Source organism: Trichogramma pretiosum, unplaced genomic scaffold, assembly GCF_000599845.2.
Source record: "Trichogramma pretiosum strain Unisexual culture from Peru unplaced genomic scaffold, Tpre_2.0 scaffold115, whole genome shotgun sequence".
Classification (NCBI taxonomy): Eukaryota; Metazoa; Arthropoda; class Insecta; order Hymenoptera; family Trichogrammatidae; genus Trichogramma; species Trichogramma pretiosum.
Genome location: NW_019640800.1, coordinates 135660 through 154441, shown reverse-complemented (window position 1 = coordinate 154441; position 18782 = coordinate 135660). Strand labels below are relative to the sequence as shown.

Genomic DNA, 18782 nt, shown 5'->3' with positions numbered 1-18782 from the left:
TTAATTTCTAACCATCTGTTCCATTGTGCGCCAGGTTTCTCAATAAGCTTTGAATATTGAGACGTCTGGTATGGATCGAATTCTTCAGAAAATGTCCTTAACAGATTGAGTTTTGTAGAATTTTTACTAAAATTATTAAAAACTATGTACGTCATCAAATGTGATCTGATGCAAAAAATCAAAAAATTTATTGATGATTTTAAGCTGACATATAAGGTTCAACATCAAAATTATACAAAACTCAATCCATAAAGAGCATTTTTGTCTGGACGAGAGATCTCTATCATAAAGACTCGTTTAAAAAAAAGTTATAGCCACTATTTAGCCCAAATTTTGTTAACTTCCCGTAAGTGCCCGTATTAAAAGATAGGGCTGTGCGAGTACCCGAGTTTTCGAGTTTTGGAGTCGACGAGTCGGGTTCTATTCTTATTCGAAAAGAAAACAAATGTTGCATGCCTCTTTTGATAAAGACTACAAGTCAACCATTTACGTAGATCTCTTTCGACGTCTGCAACTATGAGAACGTATATATATCTGCTGGCATATAATCTCACGTCGGTAAGGTAGTACAGCAAGAAAACCCCTGTTTTACTTGGGTTGGGGACATTGTCGATTTCGCTGGTCAAATTAACTCAACAAAGCCGGCTCTATGATAAACAGAGAAAGGAAATGCTCGGGAAATTGAAAAATATCAAGGTACACCCTCCACTGAACGTGGAATGTATCATTGCTCGCCCCAATATAGAGGCGTGCCTGATACTCTGCGAGTTATTCAGCGTATGTGGACTGCAAGTCTGATAAGCGCAAAAACATTTGTAAAATTAAGGTTATAATTTGTAAAATATTTGATCTATTTTTTAATTTTGTAATTTTCCAATTATAATTATAAATAAAAAAAACTCAACAAAGCATTTCGAAAATCAGCTTGGCGTAGCTAAAGGCTATTTAAGTGAACTGGATTCGTGAGTTCTAGGGTTCTTAGGTTAATTTCTCTGAAAGTTTATGTTTTTTTCTCTTTTTTTTTCTTTTTCTTTTTTCTCGTTTTTTTCTTTTTCTTTTTCCTCTTTTTTTTCTTTTTCCCTTCATTTCTTCTTTTTTTTTTCGTCATTTTTTTCGGCATTTCGACGCCCCTCTAAGTCATTTGTGGGTGCCACGGCACCCATGGTACCCATAGTGCGCCATATTCGCGAAAGCGATATTTGCTTTACGATACCTTAAACCGGAGACCTTTTATTTTATAAGCGTTCATAAATTAGTAAGTAAACACATATCTTTTTTAATCTTGCGTTCTTCACAAGTTCAAAAAGAGTGGTAAACTCAACGAATATAGCAGGGCAAAAGCAACTATTAATATGCTGTTCAGCATTAGCCGAGTGAGAGGTTTCACAAGCAAGAAAACGCAACACAAGTATCTCACCATTTCTGTGGTTTGTGGTAGGTAGTTAATGAAGAATATCGCTTTAACCATTATGACATTTAGGGTTTTAACTTTGTTTTGGCATTCTAAAAAGTAAATATGCGTACATCTATTATTATTGATTTAATATCTTTTTATTAAGGGACACATACGCCGTAAACTCAAACTTTTTTATTCGATTTCTAAATAGGAGTTTTCCTCTCCTTACCATTGCATTCTTCAGAACTCCAAAATGTCGATATTTTACTGAAATATAGCCGTTTCCGTGAGCCTTTTTCTTATACTAGTTAGGTGTTGAATTTGTTTTTTCTTTTCCTTTCTGGCGAGTCGTGTTTTTGGTCGCCTTTCGTAATTTTCAGAGGGTATTGACTGAGTTTCAGCACCAGGATCACATACACTTCTTCAGATCATCAATGGTTACGGTCACTCGTTCATTTAACAGAAGTTTTGCTAGACATTTTGGAGGACCGAGAATTTGACGATACTTTTTTGCATGCACAAATAATGAAAATCTTTGATTGGGCACGGGTTTGAATGAATTTTTAGACAATATTTTTGTGCGTTTTTTCAATTTCGGACCAAAAATTCATTCAAACTCGTCTCAGATCATCAAATTTCATTTTTTTTCTTTTTCCTTCGTTCAAACACTAGTCAAGAGTATAAACTTTGAGTAATTTATCGAACTTTTAGATTTCGATGGTCCTGACAAAAATTATCTCGCTATAAACTAATAAAAAAGAGATAATTTTCAATACTTACAGCTCAACTTTTTATTACGAATTCTAAATTAATCTTACCCATAATTACTTGGCTGTTTAATCGATTGATTCTTTTTTGCACCTTGTGCACGATGAGTTGTGAAGGACTCCTGCCCTTATTAGCCATTTAACAATAAACCAATATCAATCTTATGACGCTAACTTTGGTAACATAATAAAATACCATAAGATCTATAATCATCATAAAAATAATAAAAATTAAGCAGGATCAAGCAATTCACAGGTTTTCAAAAATGTACTAATGTTAAATTATTCATACTTTTATTTATCTTGGTATTCTCCAAAATACTTACACGTTTAAAATTGAAATATGGTCAATAGTTATGTGTGAATAATTTGTCATATTTGATTATTTAATAAGTAGACTGTAAAACTTTTAATGAAACGAAGCGAAGATGAGTGAATGACTGCTATTATAGTTCAATTGTTTTCGAATTAATTGTATGCTTCTTCTTCGGTTATTCTTCCCAAATGCGTATTTGGCTCTAGCTTCGCACGAAATGATGACGAAGTATTTTCTGTTATTTTAGTCGTAACGTTTTCATTGGCACTCGATTGTGTTTCATCTTCCTCGTTGTCATATGTAAACTGCTGCGTAGAATCCGATTTACGATCTTTATTATGGCAATATCTTTTTCTTTGCATGCCTCCAGTCTCACCATCTTTCTCTAATCTATGCCCAGATTTGGATCGCGTAAGTTGTTGATTCACATATTTTTCAATTTCATTTTCTTCTTTTTTCGTTATAATTGTATTCAACGAAATAAGAACTATACCTAATATTAAAGAAAGAAACCCAACTATGATCAATTCATTCCACCACGTTTTCGAAGAAGTTGGCTGCCAGGTTGTTATATCATTTGGTAGAAACCCGCTGATTAATAGAAAAACTCCTATCAGTAAAAAAACGATACCAATATGTAGCATTCCGAAGGTAGTTGCAACTCGATAATCGATTCCATGGATGATCGAGTGCTTGGCCTTCATAGCTGGAAAATGTGGTGAATAGTCGATAGAATTAGTCGATGCTCTTGGCGATGTCCTTCCACTTTCTGCCGAATGTAGACTGTATCGTCGTTCTTTAGCACGGCGTTGTTCTTCTCTGCGTTTACGTTGACGTTTTATCGCCAATGCCGAATGGAGTCCAACCGCATGCATTATGACCCTATTGAAAATACAAAATAGTTTAAACTCGACAAACAAATTTAATTCGTTTCATTTTCATGAAAAATATATCATGAGGGTCGGATTCGTAATTTTTTGTAATACAGATTTTAAAATGATAAAGTAATCCCAGAATCCATGTGAAAGTTAGATATTTTAATTTTGATTCCGAGCGTAATTTTGACTTAAACATTGTGGCAAAATTCATGGAGCTACGTGAACAATCTTATGAAAGGACATTTAAGTCTTACTGCTATTTAGAAAAATTATTGGAATTTCAAATAATTTTTTTTTTCGAGTAACGCAATATTTTACGCTGATTTCTCACATCCGAAGACACGTTCTCTCAGATTTGCGTACTTTTTGTTAGATAGTTAGTCACTTGACGTTATTTTTCTCGTATTAATTACAAACAAACAAACAATAGTCAGGGTTTTGTAAGAATTTTTAAGAAAGCAAGAAATACAAAATAGGTTTCCACAAGGTATATACCAGGTATATATTACCTTGTATTTACAAAACATGTACCAGATATACAGGATGGGGAATAAATATGGAAACCCCTGGAAATTTCGCAGAATAAGTTGGGAAAAAAAATCAAAAACCTTATATCCGACGTATTATTTCACGGGGAATCCAATGGTGACCTTGAATTTGACCTTGAACATGACCTTCAAGCTCCAGCGACCCAAAAATCGATTTTTCATATGTAACCCCCATTTTTTATTGCAGATTTGAAAAGAGCACAAAATTTCACGTCAAAATGTATGTTTTGTTTTTTTTTTCAAGGTTATTTTAAGGGCGTTACAGACGCAAATAAAACCCCAATTTAACCTACAATTAAGTTCAAGTGAGGGCTTTTTTTCAAATTGTACTGCCTCCAAAATGACCTCAAAAAAAATAATAAAATACATATTTTCACGTAAAATTTTCCACTCTTTTCACTGGTGACCTTCAATTTGACCTTGAACATAACCTATACTCTACGGTGAACCAAAAATCGATTATTCGCACGGTGACCCCCATTTTTTATAACAGATTTGAAAAGAGCACAAAATTTCACGTCGAAATGTACGTTTTGTTTTTTTTTTTAAGGTCATTTAGGAGGCGGTACAATGAGAAAAAAAGCCCTTACTTGAACTTAGTTTTAGGTTAAATTAGGGTTTTATTTGCGTCCGTAAAGCCCTTAAAATGACCTTGAAAAAAAAAACAAAACATACATTTTGACGTGAAATTTTGTGCTCTTTTCAAATCTGCAATAAAAAATGGGGGTTACATTTGAAAAATCGATTTTTGGGTCGCTGGAGCTTGAAGGTCATGTTCAAGGTCAAATTCAAGGTCACCATTGGATTTCCCGTGAAAAAATACGTCGGATATGAGGTTTTTGATTTTTTTTCCCAACTTATTCTGCGAAATTTCCAGGGGTTTCCATATTTATTCCCCACCCTGTATATATAATGTATATACCTTGTACAATGTACATACCTTGTAAATACAAAGTATTCATTATTTATATACCTTGTAAATACAAGGTATTTATCATATATATTCCTTTTCAATACAAGGTATTTATTATTTATATACCTTGTACATACAAGGTATTTATTATATACATACCTTGTAAATACAAGGTATTTATTATATATATTCCTTGTAAATACAAGGTATTTATTATATAAATACCTTGTAAATACAAGGTATTTATTATATATATTCATTGTAAATACGAGATATTTATTATATATATTCCTTGTAAATACAAGGTATTTATTATATATATTCCTTTTAAATACAAGGTATTTATTATATACATACCTTGTAAATACAAGGTATTTATTATATACATACCTTGTAAATACAAGTTATTTATTATATATATATACATTGTAAATACAAGGCATTTATTATATACATACATTATAAATGCAAGGTATTTATTATATATATTCCTTGTAAATACAAGGTATTTATATAATAAAATTTTTTTTTTTTAGTCATCGGTTTTCCAGATTTTTTGGGGAGGCCAGAACTTTTAGCGCGAGACTCATTCTACGCGTAATATTTAGATTTCTCGATTCGCTTTTTGTCTTGTTGCCCTCTATCGATCACATAACTCAATTTTTCACGAGATATCATACGCTCAGCATTAGTACTGCTTTGTGACTTTTGCCACACCCAACTTCGATGCTTTAACATCATGACATGAAAACTTTCTTTCATTATTTTGGACGCATTCGTCGCCATGGTGATGAACAAATTTCATGTAAATCTCAAGTTTGAATAAATTTGAATACATTTTTAGTTCACTAAACACTAATCAATGATTGTACAAAAATATATCTCCCCAGGAAAGTAAAGGTATTTTCGCTAAAATACAATACAAAGTTATCTACTCGAATCACAAAATTGAAGGCTGAACTTAGCGTTAGTTTCTCCGGGGAAATAAAGAATATTTTGCCAAATCACAAAATTAACTTACACAACCAGTACATAAGGAAAAATAAATTGTTTGGCTTTCAAAAAAATTAATCTTTTGAATTTTACAGAAGACGAAAATTGTTTATAATTTTTCAGAAATTCCCAGAAAAATATGTACATTGTGAAGGGGCTCAAGAATATTTTATTTCAATTTTTTATGTGATTTCTCACATGATGTAGCACATAAAATGTTGGCTTGAAATGTCACAAGAGAAATTACGTGATTTTTTTTTTGGGTATCATGCATGGATTTTCAAAAAATTAATAAGAGTGAATAAGAGTCAGCATGAATAAAACTTACTTGTTTACAATTCAATTATCTAAAAGGAGCAGCACTCAGAGGTATTGGATACAATTTTTTTAACGATAAATTTTAGTGATATCTGAAAAATAGTTATACAACTGTATGATCATGAAAATATTTTATAATTAATGCAATTATTTGAAATAATTTTCTGAGCTATATAGTGATTATTTAAAAAATGATCCCATTATATTTGGATTTTATAGAGGCAGAGCTTTATTTATTATATTTAAACTAATTTTAAATCATTCAATCGAGAATGTGCAGTATCAAGTATATGCATAATTTGGTAGGGTTATATGAACATTGGACACACTGATTATTGTTCGCATTCAATATTAGTACAAACATTTTCCACAAAATTCAAATTTATCAAGTGTTAATGAATATGTATGACAGTCTACCAAAAACATTATTTTTGATAAAAAGTTCCATTCAATGACAACATCAATTATTAAAGGAAAGTAATAAGTCCATTAAAGTTTCGGTAATAATAATTTACCAGTAATATTTATTTGATAAAAAATTTTACACAATGATTTCATGCTTTAAAATTCCTTTTCAACTCTTAATTTCTAATGATCTAAGTATTTAATTGTATTCTATATTGTAAATACTTGATTTTTCATTACACAACATAATCATCTGGACAGGTAAAGTAACTCCCATATGAAATGTTGTTTTAAAAGCGCAGTGCACCAAGTATAACGTACAATGAAGAATTCTTATTTAATGAAAAGGAATTTTCTTTCTATAGTCTATCTATTTAAATATTAAAATTGTTTTAAAAGAGATAATAATAAAAATTGTGTACCATATTTAATTATTCTAAGCATTACATGCATGTAATCTTAAGATCTAATGATATTATCTGTTAAATACTGCATAAAAGTTTGGCGAAACTTATGTTGTATTCGAGAAATTCTATGCGGTACTACGCAAGCGTCGAAATAATAATGGTGTTCGCACTTTGTATGATCTGGATTGACTCTGTAATATCAAAGAATTGAAAGTAAATAAATTAAGTGTGATGTTATTTATTATAAATAAAATTTTATTAAATTAAACATTCACTTATCATATGATATTATAGTACTTTTTATTTTCTGGAACAAATGTTCTTATAACATTTTTCTAGTTGAAAAATGGAGCAGATTTTCATGCACAAAATTTTTACAATTGACGTGGATTTAGCGTAGAATCGACGTGGATAATGAATCGATTGTACCTCGATAAATCGTCGAGATATATTTTGAAATTGACTCGGCGGTCAGGAGCGTGAACGTGGATTTTCAATTTATGCACATGGAATATTTGAGAATTGATATAAATTAAAATTTCTTCATTATGTCATATTTATAAAAATTTTAAATATCGTGCTATGGATTATTTTTAATCTTGAAATCTTTCAATTGTATTATTAGGCATTACTTATAAATATAATAATTAATTTGAAAAGAAATTTTATTCATGCATGGAAAATTACATCTTAAAATGTTTCAAAATGAGTTTTCAGATACTTAATTATAAAATAATGAAAAAAACCAAATAATATCAAACGAAAAAAACTTATTTTAAATAAGAGTATCATATTAATAGATAAAGTGTATTTATGGCAAAAAAATCTATCCACATCAATTTTTACGAAAAATACTCACGGGAAGATAAAAAATTTGCATGGATTTCACAAAGAATTCACGTCCGTTCTCTAAAAATCAACCTAAATATTTTTTTCGTCTACCAAATTGAAAAATACTTAAAAATATTAGTCTGCAATTCATTCACTAGTAATAGATGCATCAACCAGTAAAAGCGATGCACGATCCAAGTCGATTCCACGTAAAGTCCACTTCAAAACTGTGGAAGTCCATGTAAATTTTTTCATCCAGGTTTTGATTAAAATTATTTTTTTACGCAAATGAACATTTTTATAAAACGCTTACTTAGGACACTTAAATCAAGTTTTTGTGAGTAAACAAATATTACCGAATTAAAATTTAACGAGTTTATTTTTGCTGTTGTTTTCAAAAATTGCCGTTTAGTTATTGTAAAACTTTCTTCTTATTTGCTAAAATGCACTATATAACTGCATTGTAATATGAAAAGTACACGAAAAAAGCTTACAATACAATTTTTAAGTTTAAAAAAAATCAATGGAAAGGGAATGAAAAAAATCTTAAAAATTGAAGTAAGTTTTTTTATTTACAATGATTTAAAGTGTTTAAAAATACAAGATTTTATGGTTTTTACAAGTTTTATTTTTTGGGATTTATTTCTATTTGTGATAATGAAAAACGATTTTGGCCATTGAAACTATGAAATAAACAATTGTAATTAAGTGTACGAATAAAATTTAATCATTTTTTAATGAGTTTATTATTGCTGCATTTTCTATCTTCTTAACAGTTTCGATAAATATTTGTCACGTGTAATTAATTATCATGTCAACATTTGATGAATTTTCATGACAATAAACCATGTCAATCCTTAAAAACGCATATCTAATCAATTATGACTTTCGTTGATATTATGATTGCAATTAAAAGTGTAATAAGATGATAAAAGTCTTATTTATAGTTCATTTTAGGTCAAAGAAGTATAATCTTAAACACTGATAAGGCAAAAATCAAGCGATGAAAATGATAACTATAATTATAAATCATTTTTAATTTTTACTATAATTCAAAAATTAATCTTAGTTTAAATAAACTTTTCACTGATTAACTTTTTGAAGCTTTAATTAAATTTAAACTTAGAATTTTAAAATTTCAGTTTAGATACTTGAGATAATCTATTATACGATTTTAAGCATTATTACACATCGAATCACTAAACGATTGCTATCATCATTCTCACTATTTCTTCGAAATATTTTTCAGAAGGGTCAATTTATAATTTTGAAAAACTATTATTTTATGATCACTAATATGTTTCAAAATATAAGTGAAAGTGATTTATTAAATAGTGTGTTGGGGCCAAGGTTCTTACCTTTTGATGTAGTATTGTCGTTAACAATTTTGTATGTGACGATTTTTTTTATTGGTACGATTGGAAATTTAGTGACTTGCGCTATTATACTAGAAAATTCAGCAATGCACAATGCCACTAATATATATCTTGCAAACTTAAGCCTTTCCGATTTGCTTTTACTTATTATAGGTAGGTAGGAGTAATAATATTTATTATCTAATTTATAAGAGAGCTTATTGTAATTCCCTTAAAAAATTCCACGTAGGAATTTCGCGGGATCTTACAGGAAATTTTTCCAAGGTGTATAATTTTCTATCTATCCTCACGTTGTAGGATTCGTTACAAAAAAAATAATTAGTACAGACAAGCTAACACAAAGCTAAACGTGAAAATTTCTAATGAGAAAAATACTGCAGGTAATTTATGCCATGACTAATTTTTTTCAAAATTTTTGAGCTTATATTTTCGTTACTATGAACATAATATTTTTGGCTACAGAATTTTTCTCGGTGCATTTTTTATTTGAAAGGGGGCGTAGATTTCTATGTCGATACATGTTTAATCGATTAAATATTCTATGTAGATTTTTCAAATCTTGGATCTTTTGTATATGAGGTGCGCGGTACGCGCTCCTCGATATTTCAAAACATAAAGAAAAAAAGATTTGCTCCCCTAGTTCTCATCAGTAATGAATTATTTCATTCATTTAAGGTTTACCCAGTGAATTAAATTTATTTTGGCAACAATATCCATGGAGTTTTGGACACAAATTTTGTAAAATTCGAGCATTTTCTTCAGAAACGTAAGTGTTAATTATTTTTCAGCACACTTATAGAGTAGAGTTTACATACATAATATCATATGCGCCTAAACGTATCTACGTATCTGGACTTTATATGTAAAATTAAAGTACTTCTACTCAGTTTTTATTTTATTACACCTAACATTATTTTTAAATTTATATCCTTGGTGTGTAGTATTGCCTCTATAATCTTCATATACAGCTATACAGCCTTAAGGAGGCTGTAGCGAAATTGAAAAAATCTTTAGACCGGAGTGAAATTTCAACCACTGATAGTTCATGAAATTACAAGATTTTTGGTAAAAAAAAAATTGGGGGTTCCCATGCAAATTTGGGAAATAATGAAATTCAAAGTTTTGGCCATTTAACATTGAATCAAATGGGAAGTGGCAGTTGCTAGTGTACTGTGAGCTCAAATCTCTTTACAAGTTAATGAAATTAACATATGGTATAGGAAATTTCATTAGCTTTCGAATGATATAATTATAAATGGGTGTTTCCAGGCAAATATAAAAGATATTAAGAGTCCAACACTTTTTCTCTGTGTTCTGGCATGCTAACGCTGTGCGCTGCGTAACGCATAGAGCCTTGCGCATGTAGCGTTTTAATATAGAACCACCTTGCATCGCTACAGCCTCCTTAACATGGTTCTCAGTGTATAATTTCATCAAAAAATCCAGCTGGAAATCCATTAAAAAATCCGACTAGAAACTGATCTCGAATTCAGCAAGATTTTCCGCTGAAAATGAAAATTGAGTAGTAAAATCTAACTGAAAAATCAACTTAAATTCGCGATAGAATAATCGAGTTAAAAATCGAGTCACAGTATCAAGCCAAATATTACGGCCATCTATATATTACTCATGTTTAGCCCGATAATTCTTGGGCTTTTTAAAGATTTCTCTCATTTATAAAAAAAGGTTAAATAATAAGAATATGGGGCTCAATGAAAGTCCACTAGATCCTATGCCGGTCAAAGTATATAATTTTGGTATACTAGATAGTGATTTTTTACGTTCATTTATAAATAGTGTTCAGATAAATTTAACACTTTTAATGGTCAATATTGTTATGAAAAAATAAAACATAATTCACTCCTTCTTAATTTTAGGTGTTCGTACGTTTCAGTTTTGACGATCGTGATTTTGGCAACGGAAAGATATACAGCCGTTTGTGAACCAATAAAGAATCGGATTGTGGCGAGAAATCGTCGACAAATATATGTTATAAGTATATCTTGGATGATATCTCTTTTGAGCGCATTGCCTATTGCTATATTTACTACTTTATTTTATATCGAATATCCGCCAGGTAAGTGAACATATTTATGCTTTTTCTGTTTTATATATATATAGATTATTAAATTTTAGTTTGTTGTTCACTTATCACTTGGTGAGACCTAATTAATGCACTCTATCATTTAACCACTAAATCCTGAAGTAATATCGACAATATTATAAACATACTGATTGATTATTTTATCAATCTATTCTTTTTACGCTTATGTTCAACTCAAAATTATACATGCTCCAATGTCAAATCACACTGCATACACTTGACAATATTGTATTTCATTAATTTCAAGTAATTCACTTGAATTGCAGTATGTATATATGAATAATAATTATTCTTACAGTATTTTTTTTTTTAGGGTCTGGTCTTTATTCTAAAAATTCTTCTATCTGTGCCATGTTGACACCATACATGCCTAAATACCCTCTGTATGAACTCAGCAGCATCATTTTTTTCTTAATACCATTATTTATAATTTCATTGCTATATGTAAAGATGGGACTTGCGATTCATCAAAGCGTTGCAGTTTGTAATAATTTGAAAAAAAGTTTTGCAAAAACTTCTCCCTCGCTTTCAGACGTTTCCCAAACAATCAACATGAAAAAAATAAGTAAGTTTGCTCGTAAATATTGCTGATTACTTACATTATTAAATTTTTTATTCATCATATTGAAAGTTCCTGAGCCGGTCAGCCGAATGGCGTTTATACTATTAAGGTAATATTTCATATGTTAAAGGGGCAGAAAGATAAATGTAATTTCGATGTGTTCTTTCTTATTTTCCGAATTTATTAAAGAAACCGATTATCAGAACGTGTCCTGATGATAGGTTAACCTTTTTTAATTGATTAAAATGCACTGAATCGTGGCCTGAAACCCTTTATCCACAAACGTAATATTTTGTCAAGTTGGTGCGGGCTTCGTTTGCTCCAACCAAAAGATTTTTGCCTGCTTTCTGGTGACGACCTCAGATTTTCCGAAAAACTCATTTTCTGCTTTAAAATTTCTTTTCATGTTTATCAAAATTCATGTCTAAAAACATCAGATTCTTAGTTTTATACACACTAACAAGGAGAGCTTTTCAGGTTTGGGTCATGGATTTGCTCCAAAATTTTTTTGCGGTCTCCCGGTACCCAATACTGAAGCTCCCTATGCTTAGTTTGATCCAATGGGCCTTAGGGCCCATTTTGTAGAGGATCTTCCACATTATAAAAAAATCTTTGTTATTTTCTATATCGAAATACAAGTATTTAAACGAAAAAATGGGACGATCAAAAGTTTTAAAATTTTTCAAAGAATCTGCTTAAATTTTTTCAGAATTTTTGGGACCATCTACCACTCTCTTTACGAAGTTCTACCCAGGTGAAAATAGTATGTAAGATCTGACTCCAGATCTGGCATCAGATCCGGTATAAGATTTGACAAATGTATACCAGATCTGCCATCAGATCTGACATCAGATCTAATGTCAGATCTGAAGCGACTGTATTGCCTCTAATTAATTAAACAATAAGTTTATTAATAATTAAAATTTTATAATAAATCTTAAAAATAAAAGTTGTTGAATCAATTTAAATTCACATTATCAGAAACCTAAATAATGTAGGAATTTTTCTTAAAGTTATTATTGATGTGATTATTAAAATATAACTAAATTTGTTATAAAACTTTAATTATTTATAAACTTATTGTTTAATTAATTAAAGGCAATACAGTCACTTCAGATCTGACATTAGATCTGATGTCAGATCTGATATCAGTTCTGATGTCGATTATCGAATACAAGATCTGGAGGCAGATCTTACATACTATTTTCACCAGGGTAAAATCTACTAAAAAAGCGTCAAATTTGGGCCTCTTGAATTAAGTGATAGATGTTCCAAAAATTCTAAAAAAATTCAAGTAGATTCTTTGAAAAATTTTAAAACTTTTGATCGTTCCATTTTTTCGTTTAAGTACTTCTATTTCGATATAGAAAATAACAAAGATTTTTTTATAATGTGGAAAATCCTCTACAAAATGGGCCCTAAGGCCCATTTGATCAAACTAAGAACAGGGAGCTTCAGTGTTGGGTACCAGGAGACCGCAAAAAAATTTTGGAGCAAATCCATGACCCAAACCTGAAAAGTTCTCCTTGTAAGTGTTGAGTCATTGATGTATCGACCACCCTAACGTTTACACAGGTTGAAACTCATTCAATATTTTATAGATGCAGTTGCATTGATGTTCTTTTTCTGCTGGGCTCCGTTTCATTTGCAACGGCTATTATATGTGTATGGACAAGATGCAGATTATTATCTAGATATAAATGAATGGTTATATTTAATGAGTGGATGCTTATATTATTCAAGCACAATTGTGAATCCTTTGCTGTATAATTTTGTTTGTAAAAACTATCGCACGGCATGTCTTAAGCTGATGAGATTTATATTTTCATGAGGTATATCTTTGTAAATTTATAAAATAATAAAATAAATAATTGACGTTAACATTGCATCATTTTTTCATCTTGGTTTCAATTTTAAATGTGATTAAAAAGCGTTGAGCTTATTAGCTCGATTTTCTTCGACTGAGAGCAGATCTGCTTCGTTTCGCAGAGCCACAAGATTGCAACTTCGACCTTGCGGACAGGAAGGTGCATTTTTGGGCTCCAGTGAATTAATGGCGTATTATTAAACACGCTGATCCTGGTATGACATGAGGGGTGGCAAATTTTAGAATGAATATTAAATGGTTTTATTATACATGTGTATAAAGATTTATTTACTCGATTTTTTTGCGTGCTCTCGATATTTCCTGTCGGCAGTTTTTACCGGAGTATTTGGATTTAGAAGTCCAAAAAATTCGTCGAAGAAATCTTCGCCAAGTTAGAATTTTTAATTGTTTAAAATATTTCAAGAATAATGTATAAACCGATGAATGGGTAACTCAATTGTAAACAAAATAATCATAAACGATTTTGACATCGTCCCTTGGCACACTGATCATGTTCATAATAAAAACAAATTAGCTTGAATTTTGTCTTTCCCGATCAAACGAATCATAAAAACAAGAGATAAATTTAACTTATTCAATTTCCACATTCAGTATACTGAACCATCGTTTAATTCAGGCAACGAAATGAATAAAAGTGAAAAGAAATCCGAGGAAGTTGTCTCGAAAGATAATTTAAGTCAACACGACATTGTTGTTGCAGACGACAGAAACTACGTATGTGACGTTTGCCAGGAGGTATTTTCACTAGAATCAAGCATGATAACACACCGAGACACAATTCACAATGATCAGAAAAATTACGCATGTGACAAATGCGAAAAAAAAATTGAGTTCCGAAGTCATTTGAGCAGACACCAAGTATCAGTGCATAAAGTCCGCAAAGATTTTGCATGTGACCAATGTACAAAGGAATTTGTGAAAAAATCGAGTTTGCTTACGCACCAAAAATTAGTACATAAAGATCGCGACGATTTTACGTGTAACAAGTGCAAGAAAAAATTTGAAAATAAATCAACTTTACTCAAGCACAACAAAATATTTCACGAAGTTTTCAAAGATTGCTTATGTGAAAAGTGTGCGAAGAGATTTGGAAATAAACGGATTTTGCTTTTGCACATAAAAAGAGCCCATGAGGTCTGCAAAGATTTAACACGTGACAAGAGCGGGGAGAAATTTGAAGCTCAAAGTAATTTAATGAAACACCAAAAAACAGTCCATGAAAGTTGCGAAGATTTTGCATGGGACAGGTGTGATAAGAAATTTGGGGATAAAAGCAATATGATAAAACACCAAAAAATTTTCCACGACGGTCGCATAGACTACGTATGCAATATATGCGAAAAACCATTTGGACTCAAATCTTATTTGCTCTTGCACATAAAGACAGTACACGAAGGTCACACAGACTTCGCATGCGATAAGTGTGAGAAGAAATTTGGTCAAAAAATTCATTTGACCAGGCACCAAAAGACAGTCCAAGAAAATCAAAAAGATTTCCTGTGCGACAAGTGCGAGAAGAAATTTGGGGAACAAGGTAATTTGATCAAATATCAAAAAATAGTTCACGAAGGTCGCAAAGATTACGCATGCGACATTTGTGAGAAGAAATTTGGAAAAAAACCGAATTTGCTCAGACACCAAGAGACAGTGCATTATGGTCGCAAAGATTTTGCATGTGATAAGTGCAATAAAAAATTTGGATATAAACAGCATTTCCTCTTGCACCAAAAGACAGTCCACGAGGGTCGCAAAGATTACGCATGTAATGATTGCGAGCAAAAATTTGGACTTGAATCAGATTTAATGAGGCATCAAAATACAGTCCACGAAGGTCGGAAAGATTTCTCATGTGACAAATGCGAACAGAAATTTGGACTGAAATTTTATTTGTTAAGGCACCAAAAGACAGTCCACGAGGGTCGCAAAGACTACGTATGCGATAAGTGCGAGAAGAAATTTGGACTTAAATATAATTTGTTCATGCACTTAAAGACAGTACACGAAGGTCTCAAAGATTACGCATGCAATAATTGCGAGAAAAAATTTGGACTTGAATCAGATTTAATCAGGCATCAAAATACAGTCCACGAAGGTCGCAAAGACTACGTCTGCGATAAGTGTGAGAAGAAATTTGGACTTAAATGTAATTTGTTCATGCACTTGAAGACAGTTCACGAAGGTCGCAAAGATTACACATGTGACAAGTGTGAAAAAAAGTTTGGACAAAAAGGTAACTTGCTCTCCCATCTAAAGACTGTCCATGAACGTCGAAAAGATTTTGCATGCGACAAGTGTGAGATGAAATTTGGACGAAAATCGCATTTGATCGACCATCAGAAGATAGTCCACGAAGGTCGCAATCATTATGCATGTGACAAGTGCGAGAGGAAATGTAGGGATCAAAGAGAGTTAACTAAGCACCAAAAGATAGTTCATGAAGGTCGCAAAGACTACGTATGCGATAAGTGTGAGAAGAAATTTGGACTTAAATGTAATTTGTTCATGCACTTGAAGACAGTTCACGATGGTTGCAAAGATTTTGCATGTGACAATTGTGACAAAAAATTTGGGGTTCGAAGCAATTTAATCAAACACAAAAAAACATTCCATGAAGGTAGAAAAGACTACGCATGCGAGAAATGCGAGAAAAAATTTGGACTGAAATCCAATTTAGTCAGACACCAAAAAACAGTTCATAAAGGTTGTAAAAATTACTCATGAGAGATGTGCTAGAAGAAATGATGATTAACAGTTGTAAATATGTATAGATACTTATGCAAATAAATTTTTTCAATTTTAATAACAGTTGTGTCAAATTGATTGAGTCTCACCATATATCTATTACAACTTTTAAATTGTCTTAGTGGTATGTTTTCAGATTTTACGTATGTACTACTGATTAGTATACTGTGTGTAGAATTTTTCAAAATTAGTAAAAGACTTGATAATTGTTTTATCCCTTGCTTACTACGTTTATCTGTCCAATTTGAATTGCGTAAGTTGCCCATGCAAAGTTGCGCCGTATTGAGAGCGGCTCCTCTTTCAATCCGGCACTGGCTCCAAACAGAAAGGTAACTCTTTGGAACTCCGGACAGAAATATGTCGGATTCAGCGTTTGATTCTGTATGCTTATACTAGTGCCACACTAACCAATGATCATTAACAACCAGAAGGATTGATTTTATATCGACTTTCAACGTCATTTTTTCCATGTTAATGGCCAAAAATTATGATAAAATGCGTAGATGAAATGTTCGAACAGATTAAACGATAAAAAAAAAACGTTAACATTTTTGCAACAAATTTTTTCGCAATGCTGAAAAAGGTTGATTCTAAATAAGGCTCCTCGTGAATTCACACCTACATATTTCCGACAATTTTTGAGTGAAAAGTAATATAGCAATCCATAGGGTAATCATCCATTGTAGAACAAATCTTCAATTACGTCGATATAAAAATTTAAAAAGAAACTAAATTTTCTAATATTTAGCTGCCTATTCAAAACAAGGAATCAATGACTGGGTTTGGCAGTTAATCAAATCGAAGGTTTTAATAATTCTGCGTCCTATTCTTCGACAGATTGGAAGGCACAAATTGGAGTCCGACTGAATCATGCGCTGCTGTGTAGCTTGTCAAATGTTCTCGGGGTATCAGGTCGAGATAGTCCTGGCCTAAATTTTTTCGGGAAAATTTTTATCTTCATTGCTAAATAGGTAGATACAAAATATAATAACAATATGACCCTATAACCATGTCGTTGAGTTCCACATCTTTGTCAACAGTACGTACACCACATATAGAATGAAATAATATAATGCACTTGGTACGATTGGATCTAGATCGTCATCACCTGAAACAGACCCTAATTTAGAGATCATCAACGAAGATCGAATCCATGAGGTTGATTTCCGGTGTTAAATGATATAATTCTGGCGGCGGGCAGCTAACAGCTGCTGATATCTGCACGCTATACTGCGCTTGCGCAAAAAAAATTTTTGAGAAAATTGAATTAATTAAAATTGCCCCTGCTAAGAGACGAATTTACACATTTTCTGCATTTATTACAGCATAATAATATCATGAGCGTCGAAATTGCTTGATAATATTTCAATTTCTCTGCGCAAAAATGATTAAATGGTCATGAAGTGACGAGATACCGTCGTTTGAAAATAACTTCGATCTATTGATTTTGGTCAATTTCTTACAAAAAACAACATTAAACAGAGTTCAATGTACTCTCTTTTAGTATTTAGTAAATACTTTTCCGTGGCACTTTCTTCGATAAGCTCGTGTAATTTTTTCTTTTCAATTTCCGCTTTTGACTCAGAATACATCTGTAACTCCCGTTCCATGTCTTCGTACAAAGAATCTTCCAAATGCATCTCTAATTTTTCACTTTTGCAAGACATTTCGATAGGTTTCTCTTTCTTTTGGCGTTGTGCGACGTTTTCAGGCGATACGAAGATAAACCAAGCGGGGAACGAGCGTGTCTTCACTGCTTGGCTGTTGAAAGCTAACTGACGAGTGACGCTTGACCTGTGTTTGGCGGTATATTTATAGGTATTACGCGGACGTCGGAGAGATTCCTTCTGCTTTCGCTTGTATTCTGATTCACCAGAGTCTCTCTTACAATCCGGTTGTTTGAAACTTAAAACCACTATATCTTTTGTTCAAGGTTTCTTTGAGAACTTTTGAATGTACCAAAGTAAAGGTAATTAGGGTTCTCCGCACTCGTTTTCTCTCTTTTTCTCTCTCTCTCTCTCTCTCTCTCTCTCTCTCTCTCTCTCTCTTTCTCTCTTACTTCTATATACCGCGTCTTGATAGCTTGGGTTTTCCGCACTAGGGCTGTGCGAGTATCCGATTTTTCGAGTTTTACTCGACTCGAACTCGGCGATTCTAGTCGGGAAAATTCGAGTACCCGAGTTTTTTCGAATACTCGATTTTTTGTCGAGTACTCGAGTTTTTTCGAATACTCGCAATATATTTAAGTTTTAAGTAATTAAATGATGAATCAACAGTCTCTAGACCCCTCTCTTTTTGTGTATATGCTTATAAGTGTGATATTCGCAGCGGCTAGAAC

The 18782-nt window shown here is 31.8% G+C and overlaps 2 protein-coding genes across 2 annotated transcripts; one reads left to right on the top strand and one right to left on the bottom strand.

Moving 5' to 3' along the window:
- Positions 1 to 2631: 2631 nt before the first annotated feature.
- On the bottom strand, positions 2632 to 6214 carry LOC106652826. The gene is made up of 2 exons (XM_014371966.1): positions 6140 to 6214; positions 2632 to 3361 (listed from the first exon to the last, which is right to left on the bottom strand). The coding sequence occupies exon 2, from the start codon at positions 3352 to 3354 to the stop codon at positions 2632 to 2634; it is 723 nt and encodes a 240-aa protein (XP_014227452.1). The 5' UTR covers positions 3355 to 3361; positions 6140 to 6214.
- A 2682-nt stretch (positions 6215 to 8896) lies between these two features.
- LOC106652827 (neuropeptides capa receptor-like) lies at positions 8897 to 17311 on the top strand. Its single transcript, XM_023458718.1, has 8 exons — positions 8897 to 9122; positions 9203 to 9301; positions 9824 to 9914; positions 11026 to 11225; positions 11566 to 11817; positions 13416 to 13609; positions 14294 to 14437; positions 17282 to 17311. Exons 2-8 carry the CDS (start codon positions 9235 to 9237, stop codon positions 17309 to 17311), a joined length of 978 nt encoding a protein of 325 aa, XP_023314486.1. The 5' UTR covers positions 8897 to 9122; positions 9203 to 9234.
- The last annotated feature ends 1471 nt before the right edge of the window (positions 17312 to 18782 follow it).